Source organism: Phyllobates terribilis, unplaced genomic scaffold (assembly GCF_046119375.1).
Source record: "Phyllobates terribilis strain yellow unplaced genomic scaffold, ASM4611937v1 Scaffold_5__5_contigs__length_657084704, whole genome shotgun sequence".
Taxonomy (NCBI): Eukaryota; Metazoa; Chordata; class Amphibia; order Anura; family Dendrobatidae; genus Phyllobates; species Phyllobates terribilis.
The window spans coordinates 226,159,550-226,173,017 of NW_027362765.1; the positions used below are offsets into that span (position 1 = coordinate 226,159,550).

Sequence of the window (13,468 nt, forward strand, 5' to 3'; positions counted from 1 at the left end):
TTTTAAAATCATTTTTCAAGCTGTTGTTATAAAGTATTCTAATTTACTGAGATAATGACTTTTATGTCTTCATTGGCATAAGCCATAAGCATCAACATTAACAGAAATAAACACTTGAAATAGATCACTCTGTTTGTAATGACTCTATATAATATGAGTTTCACTTTTTGTATTGAAGAACTGAAATAAATTAACTTTTTGATGATATTCTAATTTTGTGAGAAGCACCTATATATTTACGTCAAGGATTGGGTGCAGGTGTATTAGTGTATACAGCGGGCTTAGGAGCCGAGTCTGCACCATACCAGGCCATACCTTCTTCTAGCCGCAGCTACTGGAGCTAGCTCTGATTGCTGCTGTTTAACTATTTAGATAACACTGTCAATCTCTGACGGCAGCATTTAACTGGTTTGAAGCAGGGAGGACATCTGTTCGGTCAATCGTGGGGTGCCGATGGGTTGTCACTAGAGATGAGTGGATCCCTTTGCACAAGTGATGTCTCTCCAGCCTAGTTAATCATAAGCCGAACCTGGGATTGTAGCGGGTATGGAAATGCATGCATCTTCTGTCCACGGGTAGAGCGCACTGACCTGGACTGTGGACCAAGGGGCGTGAAGCGATCTGCTCATCTCTAGATATCATGGCAGCTAAGGGCCTACATGTAAATAGTTTATTTTTATGATTTATTGTAATCCTAAAGCATTGAGTATACAGAACACTAAAAAGTAGTTAAAAGGTAATTAAAATATGTTTAAAAAACAAATGTCTAAATCACTCCCCTTTCTAAATACAAAAATAAAGGAAAAAAAATTTTTTTTTAGTATCAATAAAGCAAATTGGATTTTTTATATGCTTTTCTCATTAAATAGTGAAGTGAATGGTGCTATTCAAAACGACAACTAATTTCATAAAAAAACAATCCCTTATAAAACTATAAATGAAAAAAATTAAATAATTGGGGCTCATGGAAGAAGGGGAGAAAAAAATTAAAGCGCAAAAATGAAAATCGTTATCATATAAAGATAATTATACTATACACTGCCAATGACTGATAATTGAAGGCATGCACTCCCTTTGGCAGGCTAAATTTCTAAGTCTTATTCATATAAAACAGATTCATACTCCTAAAGAAAGGACTAAATGTGATATTTCCGCACACAACTTCCCAGTGTATTTTTATAAATTAACAGTTTCTTGGGTGGAAAAACAGTCATGAAAATTGAAGTGGACATTATTACAAATTCAAGTTTGAAGAAAGAGAATGTAGATTGTCCGACGTTCGTCAAAACGGAATGTAAAACCAATATCGTTAATGTTGAAGCCAATCTTCCAAGAGGGTGAGTAAGCTACGGAAAGGTTCTTCTAATGCCACTCTGAGAATTAGATGGCACTAAAATTATGATGCCCACCTCGATGACGGCTCTGAATAATCTTCATACGTAGCCGAATAGACCCATGTAAATGTGTACATATCAGAAATTAAAAATTTTTGATCAATTTATTATGACTTTCTTTTAAATCATTTTCATTTTCATTTTGCAGCATTTTGCCAAATGTGATGAATAATTTTTTGGATAAAAACCTTAAAAGTCTTTTGCCTACTACAGTAAGTTATTCCATAGATGGATAATATATATTTAACAAATATATTGTATATTATCAGTAAAATAAAATATTTTAAAAAAATGTAAAATTACATTTTCACATTTTTTAAACTATTAGTGTTTATTGTACAGAATATTAATTAAATATGAACTGAGGTCACACTCTAATACAAACTCACAACCTTTTAGACATATTTAGAGGACCTGTTAGCTTTACTGTCTCTTTTTATAGGTATTATTTGGGTATTATCCAGGTGTTACCATGCCCTTTGAGAACTTTCAGCACTTATTTGTCAGCCTCAGGCAGTATAGGAAAAGTATTCTCCAGTGTTGATTTCAGAATAAAACTTCACCTTTATTATAAGTCTTTTTTATAAAATCAGATAGACGGGCATACCACCATTAACCTAAGAAATAAACCGACGCGTTACGACTAAAACATCTTATTCATGGATGGTCTATTGCAGAGGGACATTTGTGGTACCTATATACATATAGACCTCCATACACCTGTGTTAATTAGATGTCAGTCTGTGAATTAACCCCATTCTGTGGGGAGGAAAAAATTAAATAAACAATGTATGATGGAATAAAATCCTGTGGAAAAATGAGTTAAGACTGAAAACATATAAAGTAGAATTAATAAAAAAATAAGTGAGATTAATTATACTGTAAGATTAAGTCTTGTCTTTTATTGAGACCCTGTGGTGTTCTTGTTTGGAGTTTAGAGATCCAGTAGGATTCTCTTTTTAATATCTTTTTTTTATGTCTCCACCTCTATGTGGTCTACAAACCTTTTTTACTCCTATAAATCTGAATGATTTAGTATCTCCTTTGTGGACGTGGGAGAAATGCCTTGAGATCACTGATATATTAATTGTGCTTGTTGTATCAGACAAATGTCTTCTAATTCTTTTTTTAAGAGGACCCGAAGTGCAGCCTACATATTGAATTTTACATTCTATGCTTTCCACTAGATAGATATATACGGTAACTCCTGTAGTATTGCAGTTGCTAAAAGTTTGTATTTTGTTCCGTGATGTTAGAAATAAAACTGTATGTTTTGCAAATTGGCATGCTTTGCAAGGTGTGTGTGCACACTTAAAAAACCTTTATGTGCAAGCGAGCATGTATTTTTATTGTTGTCTTTTTTCTGTAAAACACGCTAGGTGCCAATGCTTCTTTTTTTGGAGCCTTTTTGACCGCAACTCGGACTCCTAATTGTTTAAGCACATTTTCCAGTGTGTTATTTTGGTTAAGAATAGGAAGGTACTTTTTTTTATAATTGTCACTATTTATTTTTATTTATTTATTTTACTCACTTATAAAGCACCATTAATACCACAGTGCTTTACATGCATTATCAGCACTGTCCCCATTGGGGATCACAATCTAGATTCCCTATCAGTATGTTTTTGGAATGTGGGAGGAAACCCGAGAACCTGGAGGAAACCCACACAAACACGGGGAGAATTCTTCATATTGTGGACTATAATGGGTTGAAAAAGTAATCTGTAAATTTTGTATTTATTTATTATCTGTATTTGCTATTTTTGTCTCTTAATAAATCCTCTCTCATACTTTCCACTATTGACTCAGCTTTTTGTAGGCACTAGTGATGAGTAGTGTTGAGCATTCCGATACTGAAATATCGGGTATCGGCCGATATTCGCGGAATCGGAATTCCGATACTTAATTCCGATACTTTTACAATATCGAATACCGGAATCGGAAGTTCCCATAATGCCTACGCTCTGCAGTGTCTCTGAAGTATGACAAGCTGGATGGCAGCGCTCAGCTGCGATCCAGCCAGTCATCAGAATGCCATCCCAGCGTGGGAGAATTCTCCTGATCGTTTAAAAGCCGGCGGGCGGTAAAAAGCCGCCGGCTTTTAAACAATCACACAGCCCCATACTGCTTCCCCGCAGCCTCCCACCCCGATCCTCCGCTCCCCTCGCCACCTCCCATCCCGATCGTAAGTTAGGACCGGGTGGGGAGCGCAGCAACAAGGAGCGGGGAGCGAAGGACCCGGGCGGGGAAGCCAGCAGTGAAAAGACTTCACCGCCGGCTTTCCCGTTCTGTGCTGCGCTTTCCCGCCGGTTATTTCAAATGAACAGCTGAGGTATCAGGTGATGCTGATCAGCTGTTCATTTGAAGTAGCCGCGGTGCCCTCAGAGGGTTTATGTGAGTTCATGCTTGACTGCATTGCATGAACTCACATGAACTTTCCCACGGCCGCACAGGTCAGCCTCACCTCCCAGACCATCAGCCCGTCATGATTGGTGTGTGCGGGGTGTCTGTGCGTGTGTCTGCAAGTGTGTGCGGGGTGTCTGTGCGATGTCTGCGGGTGTGTGCGGTGTCTGTGCGATGTCTGCGGGTGTGCGCGGTGTCTGTGCGATGTCTGCGGGTGTGTGCGGTGTCTGTGCGATGTCTGCGGGTGTGCGCGGTGTCTGTGCGATGTCTGCGAGTGTGTGTGGTGTCTGTGCGATGTCTGCGAGTGTGTGTGGTGTCTGTGCGATGTCTGCGGGTGTGTGCGGTGTCTGTGCGATGTCTGCGGGTGTGTGCGGTGTATGTGCGATGTGTGCGGGTGTGTGCGGGTGTGCGGGTGTCTGTGCGATGTCTGCGAGTGTGTGCGGTGTCTGTGCGATGTCTGCGGGTGTGTGCGGTGTCTGTGCGATGTCTGCGAGTGTGTGCTGTGTCTGTGCGATGTCTGCTGGTGTGTGCGTGCAGGCAGACATAGGCCGATGTGACACTACTACTCCCATCGGCGTATGTCTGTCCCCCGTCCACTCGTGCCAGCAGGATCAGCTCGATGGGAGCAGTAGTTCCCATCAGCCTGATCCTGCTATATAAATTGCCCTACTGTGTCCCCAATAAATTTTAAATACATGTCATTGGTGGCCAGTGGTTGCCTACAATAAATTAGTTCATACATTACCTGTCCCCGCCGATCGCCACCTAAAATAAAGTAAAAAATAAAAAACTACACCTATACTCACCTAGACACCTAATTCCCCGAAGCCATCGATCTCCTGTAATAAAATATAAAATAATAAACCACAACCTTATCCTTACCCCTCCGTAGTAGTCCACGAGTGTCCCACGATGATCTCCAGTTTAGAGCAGCCACATAGAATGTGACTGCTCTGAACCGCTGCCGCCGCTAGAATGATGGGGCCGTAAAGCAGCCCCGTCATTGCATAAGCGGGTTCGCCGGAGCTCAGGCAGCGCTGCTCTGGTTAGCTGCTTTACGGCCCCGCTGTACCGTGAGAAATTCCCACGGTACAGCAGTGCCGTAAAGGAGGTCTCCAGAGCTGCGCTGCCTGAATGCACTCTGGTGACCTCAGTCAGGGCTCACGCTGCCGGGAGCGGACGTGTTCCCGGCAGCGTGAGCTTACAGCAGCCATGCACAGCTGTCACCATCTCCAGATGTGACAGCTGTACATGGGATATCAGCGCAGGAACGTGGACAGGTAACTATTTTTTTTTAGTAAACTAAGAATTAAATAAAATTGTGTGTTTTATTTCAAATAAATTATTTTTTTCTGGGTGTAGTGTGTTTTTTCTTTTTAACACTTTGTAGGTTAGTAATGGGGGTGTCTTATAGACGCCCATCATTACTAACCTGGGCTTCATGGCAGCTGGCGCTGACATGAACCCCAGCACTATTACCCCCTGCCACCGCACCAGGGCAGCGTGGAAGAGCGAGGCTAAGTGCCAGAATTGGCGCATCCTATGGATGCGCCATTTCTGGGGCGGCTGACGGCTGGTGTTTATAGCCTGGGAGGGGGCCAATATACATGGCACCCTTCCTGGGCTATTAATATCAGCACCCAGCTGTCTGCCGAGCCTTTGCTAGGTATTAAAATAGGGGGGACCCCACGTCATTTTTTTGGGGGGGTCCCCCATTTTAATAGCTAGTAAAGGCTAGGTATTCAGCTGGGGGCTGATATTAGTAGTCTGGGAAGCTATGTGGGTATTATCCACTTCCCAGGCTTCAAACATCTGCCCCAGCCGTCTGCTTAACCTCCGCTAGAGCCTAAAATTATGGGGGATCCCACGCCAATTTTTTTTTAAATAAATCCTTTATTTTAACACTAAATGACATTTGAGGAGTTAATAAAGATGCAGTCCCTAAATTATTATTTATTTTTTAATTAAGTTTTCCCAAAAATTTTGACGTGGGCTTTGCCATATTTTTGCATGCCAGCCAGGTACAGCATCCAGCTTCTATGAACACGCCATTTTCCGGGGTGGCTGCGGACTGCAATTTGCACCGAGTGGGGGGGCAGAAAGCTTGGGCCTCCCTGCGCTGCAGATTCCATCCCACAGCTGCCTAGTTGTACCTGACTGGACACACAAATAGGGAGAAGCCCCACGTATTTTTTTTTTTAATTATTTCATGAAATTCATGAAATAATAAGGAAAAAAAGGGCTTCCCTATATTGTTGTGTCCGGCCAGGTACAAATAGGCAGCTGGTGGTTGGGGGCAGCCCGTTCCTGCCTGCTGTACCTGACTGGACACAAATACAGTGCGAAGCCCCACGTCAATTTTTTTTAAATTATTTCAGGAAATTCATGAAATAATTAAAAAAAAATTGATGTGGGGCTTCGCCCTATATTTGTGTCCAGCCAGGTACAGCAGGCAGGAACAGGCTGCCCCCAACCACTAGCTGCCTATTTGTACCTGGCCGGACACAACAATATAGGGAAGCCCTTTTTTTAAAAAATTATTTCATGAAATAATTTAAAAAAATTGACGTGGGGCTTCGCACTATATTTGTGTCCAGCCAGGTACAGCAGGCAGGAACGGGCTGCCCCCAACCACTAGCTGCCTATTTGTACTTGGTTGGACACAACAATATAGGGAAGCCCTTTTTTTCTTAATTATTTCATGAATTTCATGAAATAATTAAAAAAAAAAATACGTGGGGCTTCGCCCTATTTTTGTGTCCAGCCAGGTACAACTAGGCAGCTGGGAGCTGGAATCCGCAGCGCAGGGAGGCCCAAGCTTTCTGGGCCACCCCCGCTGCAAATTGCAGTGCGCAGCCGCCCCGGAAAATGGCGCGTTCATAGAAGCGCCATCTTCTGGCGCTGTACCCAACTCATCCAGGGCCCTGGTGCGGTGGCTCACTGGGTAATAAAGGGGTTAAGGCCAGCTTGGCATTATCATCTGGCCCTAAGCCCGAAATTCATGGGGTCACGCCAATATTAGACATGACCACCATGAATTTCTAGTAAAGTATTTAAAAAAAACACAACACCCAGAAAAAAGTCCTTTAATTGAAATAAACACACAATTCTTTATTGTTCTAAATTAAACCATACTTACCAGTTCGCCCATTCCAGTTGAAGCCAACGATCTCCTGCAATAAAAGAAAAATAATAAAGCAACCTCATCCTTACCTTTCCATGGTTCCCATGACAGCTTCAGCTCTGCTACATCGAGATGACAGGCTGGACTGCAGCAGAAAGCTGCCATCCAGCCTATCATCCCGTAGACACTGAGAAGCGCAGGCATGCTTGCACTCCTCAGTGTCTGGCTGTGACGGCATCCAGATGAGCCGAGGTCATGTCCAATGAGCTCAGCTCACCTCATGCACGTCACTGACAGCGTGGGAAAATTCTCCTGCACTCAGCGCTTCAGTGTGAGAATTCTCCCACGCTGTCAGTGACGTGCATGAGGTGAGCTGAGATCATTGGACATGAACTCACCTCATGCACATCACTGACAGCGTGGGAAAATTCTCCTGCACTCAGCGCTTCAGCGTGAGAATTTTCCCACGCTGTCAGTGACGTACATGAGGTGAGGTCATGTCCAATGAACTCAGCTCACCTCATGCACGTCACTGACAGCGTGGGAAAATTCTCACGCTGAAGCACTGAGTGCAGGAGAATTCTCCCACGCTGTCAGTGACGTGCATGAGGTGAGCTGAGTTCATTGGACATGAACTCGGCTCATCTTTATGCCGTCACAGAGAGACACTGAGGAGCGAAAGCATGCCTACGCTTCTCAGTGTCTGCGGGATGACAGGCTGGATGACAGCTTTCTGCTGCGGTCCAGCCTGTCATCTCGATGTAGCAGAGCTGGAGCTGTCCTGGGAACCATGGAAAGGTAAGGATGAGGTTGCTTTATTATTTTTCTTTTATTGCAGGAGATCGTTGGCTTCAACTGGAATGGGCGCACTGGTAAGTATGGTTTAATTTAGAACAATAAAGAATTGTGTGTTTATTTCAATTAAAGGACTTTATTCTGGGTGTTTGTGTTTTTTCTAACTTTGACTATGGGGTTAGTAATGGGGGTGTATTATAGACGCCTCTCCATTACTAATCTGGGCTTGATGTCAGATGGCATTATAAGCTGACATCAACCCCAGCCCTATTACCCCACTGCCACCGCTACAGGGCAGTGGGAAGAGCGAGGCTAAGTGCCAGAATTGGCGCATCCTATGGATGCGCCATATCAGGGGCGGATGACGGCTGGTGTTTCTAGCCTGGGAGGGGGCCAATATTCATGGCACCCTTCCTGGGCTATTAATATCAGCCCCCAGCTGTCTGTCTAGCCTTTGCTAGCTATTAAATTAGGGGGGACCCCACGTCATTTTTTTGAGGGGGTCCCCCATTTTAATAGCTAGTAAAGGCTAGGTATTCATCTGGGGGCTGATATTAGTAGCCTGGGAAGCTCCGTGGGTATTACCCCCCTTCCCAGGCTTCAAACATCTGCCCCAGCTGTCTGCTTAACCTCCGCTAGAGCCTAAAATTAAGGGGAACCCCACGCCAATTTTTTTTTAAATAAATCCTTTATTTTAACACTAAATGACAAGTACAGTAATCAACACTGTCACTGTACTTCATATATATGTGACTGACATGTTTCTATCTATCTAATCTATGTATGATTCTCTATTCCTTCTATTCTAAATTGTCGGGTACAGATGCTGAAATGCCAGCCGGCTTTTTTAAAGAGACGGTGCATGAAAACACTATTATATTTTTAAATAAATCCTTTACACTAAATGACAAGTACAGTAAGCAACACTGTCACTGTACTTCATATATATGTGACTGACATGTTTCTATCTATCTAATCTATGTGTGAAGCTCTATTCTGTCTGTTATAAATTGTCGGGTACCGCTGCTGAATTGCCGGCCGGCTTTTTTAAAGAGACAGTGCATGAAAACACTATTATTTTTTTAAATAAATCCTTTACACTAAATGACAAGTACAGTAAGCAACACTGTCACTGTACTTCATATATATGTGACTGACATGTTTCTATCTATCTAACATATGTGTGAAGTTCTATTATTTCTGTTGTAAATTGTCGGGTACCGGTGTATGCCGCTACTGAATTGTCGGCTTTTCGCGTAATACATTCTACATTATTCTTAGTTGTTTTACTTCATGTAGAATTAACCTACAAGGAAAGAATGGGTTTATTTTCATTCCGATATTTGTGTCCCATTGACTTGCATTGGTTTCCGGTATCGGAATTGGCGATATCCGATACTTTTTGGGTATCGGTCCGATCCAATCCGATACGATATTTCCTGATATCGGAAGGTATCGCTCAACACTAGTGATGAGCGAACATGCTCGTTGCTTGAGATTAACGAGCATGCTCGGGGCGAGCACCTATTATCTTCAGCGTGCTCTGGGGTTAAGTTTTCGGCGCTCCGTGAACATGATTTGCGACTGTTTGACATCTTTAATACATGTGAGGAATGCCTGTTTTTCCAGCATTCCTCATATGTATTAAAGCTATCAAACAGTCGCAAATCATGTTCACGGAGCGGCGAAAACTTAATGCCCGAGCACGCTGAAGATAATAGGTGTTCGCCCGAGCATACTCGTAAATCTCGAGCAACGAGCATGCTTGATCTTCACTAGTAGGCACCGATGTTTGTATCCCCTTTGTTGGAGTCTGTTCAGGACAATTTTAGATTGTTCATAGTAAATTTCCTGTATGGAGCTATTTCTTTTCGTTCTAATTAGTTCTCCCATAGGGATGTTATTTATCACGTTCCGGGAATGGCATGAATCTGCTTCTAATATAGAGTTGCAATCAATGGACTTTCTATAAGGGGCAATTTCTATTAGTCCAGTAGTTACATTCCCCATTAATGAAATATCTAAATTATTAGTTTTATGTTGAGTTAGGACTTGAATTTAATCTAACTTTCACTCAGTTTTATTGATGTAACCAATGAAATCTTCTGCTTCTTTTTGTGTACCTTTCCTAATACATATGTGATCATCTTTGTAATGTCCATAAAATTCTATTTTATTCATATATCTGTTTTTATCCCCTAACACGTATTTTTCTTCCCACACTGCTCCAATAATACAATATTCGGCAGTGAAGGTGAGAATTTCCCCCATACTGACTCCCTGTCTTTGTAGGTAATTCTGTTTATCAAAAGAAAAACAATTATGGCTTAACAAAGAGGAAACCACTGAAATAATAAGATTGTATTTCTGGGTGTGTATGTACCAACATTTTTTGAGGAAATATTCTTAGCTCGAGAGTGCAATATTATATGGAATTGATGGGTACAAATTGACCAGATCACAGACCAGTCAACTGCATGCAGGGTGCCACTGGTATCGATGTAAATTCGATATTAACATTTTGGTGTCTCTTATATACCTTGGTAACTTAATTACCAGTGACTGGTCTAACCATTCTCCAAGTTTCTCTCCTAATGATCCTATTCCTGAGATAGGTCTAAAGGGCGAGGGGGTGAATATCTGCTTGTGGATTTTTAGTGGTGCGAGGTAAATAGACACTATTGGATATTCTACAAATATATAATCTGCCAATTTTTTATCTATAGCTCCTGACATAATCCCCTCTCCTAACAATTTAGATAGTTATTTTTAGAATTTTGTTATTGGATCCATAGGGATTTTTATATAAATTGTATTATCGTTCAATGCGTTAATATTTTCTTTAAGGTACAGTATAGCAACCAAAATTCCTCCCACATAATCCTCAACTCTTATTAATAGATCATCATTATTGTTTAGTTCATCCATAGCTAATCTTTCTTCTACAGTGAGATTGTCCATATATTTCTTTGATTTTTCATCCAATAGAATAAGGTCTTATTCTAGAAGTTCTTGAAACAGGTCCAATACTTGTGGCCTCGATTGTGTAGGATAAGAAATGGAGTTAGACATAGAAAAAGTTCCATTTAATGTATTCATAGCCTTTGCCAACTCGGATTCTAAATCTCTCAATGAACGTGTCGAGCTGTGACCTTGTTCGTTTAAGTTCGTCATAGTTGAAGGTGGCTAAATGTTCATTGACCTTTCCATTTCTGAAAAGTGACATTTTAATGTTTAATTCCTTGCTAATGTATTAACGTCAAGCAGTGTTTTGAAAATATAAAATTTTTTGGTAGGAGAAAATCCCAGGCCTTTGGATAACAAAGAAATTTGGGCTGTAGAAAGAACAAAGCTTGATAAGTTCCATATAGGGAAGGTTAGTATTTGTTCCTGTTCCGCAGGTTGTACCTTCGTCCGTTTATGTTTTCTGCCCACCCGTCTGCTTTATTTTTTGCTTGTTTATACTGTGTATTGAAATATTCTGCTCGGTTATATTTTTCGTTTGTGGAGCCCATTGATAGATCTGAGAGGTCCTCTGATGAATTGTAGATGGAGAAACCTTTTGACATATCTAGGTTTGTGAAGCTAACTCAACGTCCTCCTCTATATTCTTGAAATGTATTATAAATTCTGTGTTTCAGAATTGGAGTCCTCTGTCTATTTTGCTTACATGTATATACTTGATTAGACTCATAGTCCTTACTATCTCTTCCAAACTTAGATATTTTTCATGTCTGAAATATTATCCTCGAAGCTCTTAAGATTTTTTTTTAATTTTCTGGTTTAATTTAGCAAGTTCCTTTGTGTTGTTAAATATATTTAATGAGGTTAAACAGGATGAGGTTAATTCACAGACTGACACCATCTAATTAACAAGCACACAGGTTTATGTAGGTCTATATTTATATAGGTGCCACAAATCTCTCTCTGTAATAGACCATGAATAAGATGTTTTAGTCAAAATGCGTAGGTTTATTTTCAAGGTTATCGGTGGTATGCCCGTCTATCTATTTTTATAAAAAAAATTAAAATAAAGGTGAAGTTTTATTCTGAAATCAGCATTGATTTCATTGAATACTTTTCCTCTTCTTCGTTTCATTTGAAAATGTCCCGGACCAGGGCAAATCCGTGTAGTGATTCCTCTTCAAAAGAGTTTTTGAACACAACTGTGAGCTGACTTTTCAATTTTCCCCTTTCCCACTTGCATATATAATCTCAGGCAGTATGGGGCCATAACATTCAATAGAAACCTTCATTCTTTACTTCCATTTCATAAAATGTGTCTTGTTCATGTTATGAGAAGACATTTTAACCTTTCTTGTAATATTGGTTCTTTTTAAGACTATACAGGAAAATTATACATCTTTGTACCGTGTTAGCCAGCAGATAGAAAAATATTTAGATTTGAGAGTCCTCAGTGGTTGATATCTTTTGATGGCTAACTGAAAAGATTGTAACAAATTGCAAATTTTCGAGACTACTCAAGTCTTTTCAACAGGCATAGTATAACACAAAATCTGAAGAGTCACACAACTCACATCAGTGACGCGCCCCTGGGCCTGTGTCGCGCTGCGTTGCGCACGCGGGAGCTTACCCGGAGCCGGATCTCTTGAGGGTTGTAGTCTCGTGGCGGCGACCCGGTCCGTGCCCAGGGAGTCAAACTGAGCGGCGATGTACTAGCAGTAGATGGTTGGTGACTACGCCACCCGTTGAATGCAGCTATGGAGCTGCCGCTGCAGGGCAGACCGCTGAGGCCGGTGGAAGGATGGTGCAGCGTGGATGGTATAACCCCCAACGGGAGGGGTATGGCCTCAGGGCAGCCGACGTGGATGATGGGGGTAGCAGGAACCACTCAGAGACGGTGCGGTGTAGTTCAGGGTCTTTACTGGTGACAAAGATAGACCCTCCCGGAGTACTTGCTAGTGATAGGGGCCTGGTCAGTCCTTGAGCAGATGGGATCTCCCCTGGCCAGGCGGAGTTGTAGGCCTTCCCAACTAACTGTACTCTTCTGGCTACCTTGCTAGAGGCGGGAATAAGTAGCCCACGTCCCTGAGTGTACCGTGTGGTGCTCACCCGTATGGCCGGTGACTCGGGGCCTTCTAATGGCTTCCGCTCCACGATGGCGGTGCTGGTCCCACGCGTGTGACCGTGCCTTCGGGCTTCTGGGCCAGAGGACCTGAAATCCTCTGCCGGACGGTTTCTGCTGCTGGGTAGGAGTTAGTCCCCACAGCCTCGGACTCCGGGTCCGGTAAGAAATCTTCTCAGTCAGGGCGAGCTCTGCAGCTGCCAGCCCCTGACTCGTTGTAACACTGCTCCCCACAGAGCTCCTGATGTTTCTTGCTATGCTGCTTCTCTTCTCTACTCTTGTTCTGTCTTCTTTCTCACTAACTCTGCCTCAGCCCCGGGTTTATATAGGGGAAGTCCTTCCCCTCCCAAGACTGGGCAGGAGGTGTGGCATGCACAGGATCCCTGACCAAAGGACCTCCCACCTGCTCTCAGACGTAATATCTCTATCACTGTGGCAACCAGACCCCTGGGGTGTCACATTCCCCCCTAGTGAAATTTAGTACTCCGGGACTAAACATATTTTTTTAGAAAAACATAACAAGGTATAATAATAACAATACAATAAGAAAAACACATAAGATGGTTACGGCGTGTCCGCAACCGGGTGCAGTTTTGAAAAGCAAGGTGTCCATTTCACCAAAACAGGGAGACGTAACCAGGTAGGGGCCTGTCCTGCCCCGAGTCC

The 13,468-nt window shown here is 42.3% G+C and overlaps 1 protein-coding gene across 1 annotated transcript in view; it reads left to right on the forward strand.

Moving 5' to 3' along the window:
• The window catches only part of LOC141271531 (BPI fold-containing family B member 6-like), a 102,138-nt gene that overhangs the window by 15,338 nt on the left and 73,332 nt on the right, over nt 1-13,468 (forward strand). The window contains exons 3-4 of the mRNA XM_073681586.1: nt 1,191-1,337; nt 1,543-1,606. Of these exons, the coding sequence (XP_073537687.1) occupies nt 1,191-1,337; nt 1,543-1,606 (211 nt within the window). The remainder of the gene's footprint in view (nt 1-1,190; nt 1,338-1,542; nt 1,607-13,468) is intronic.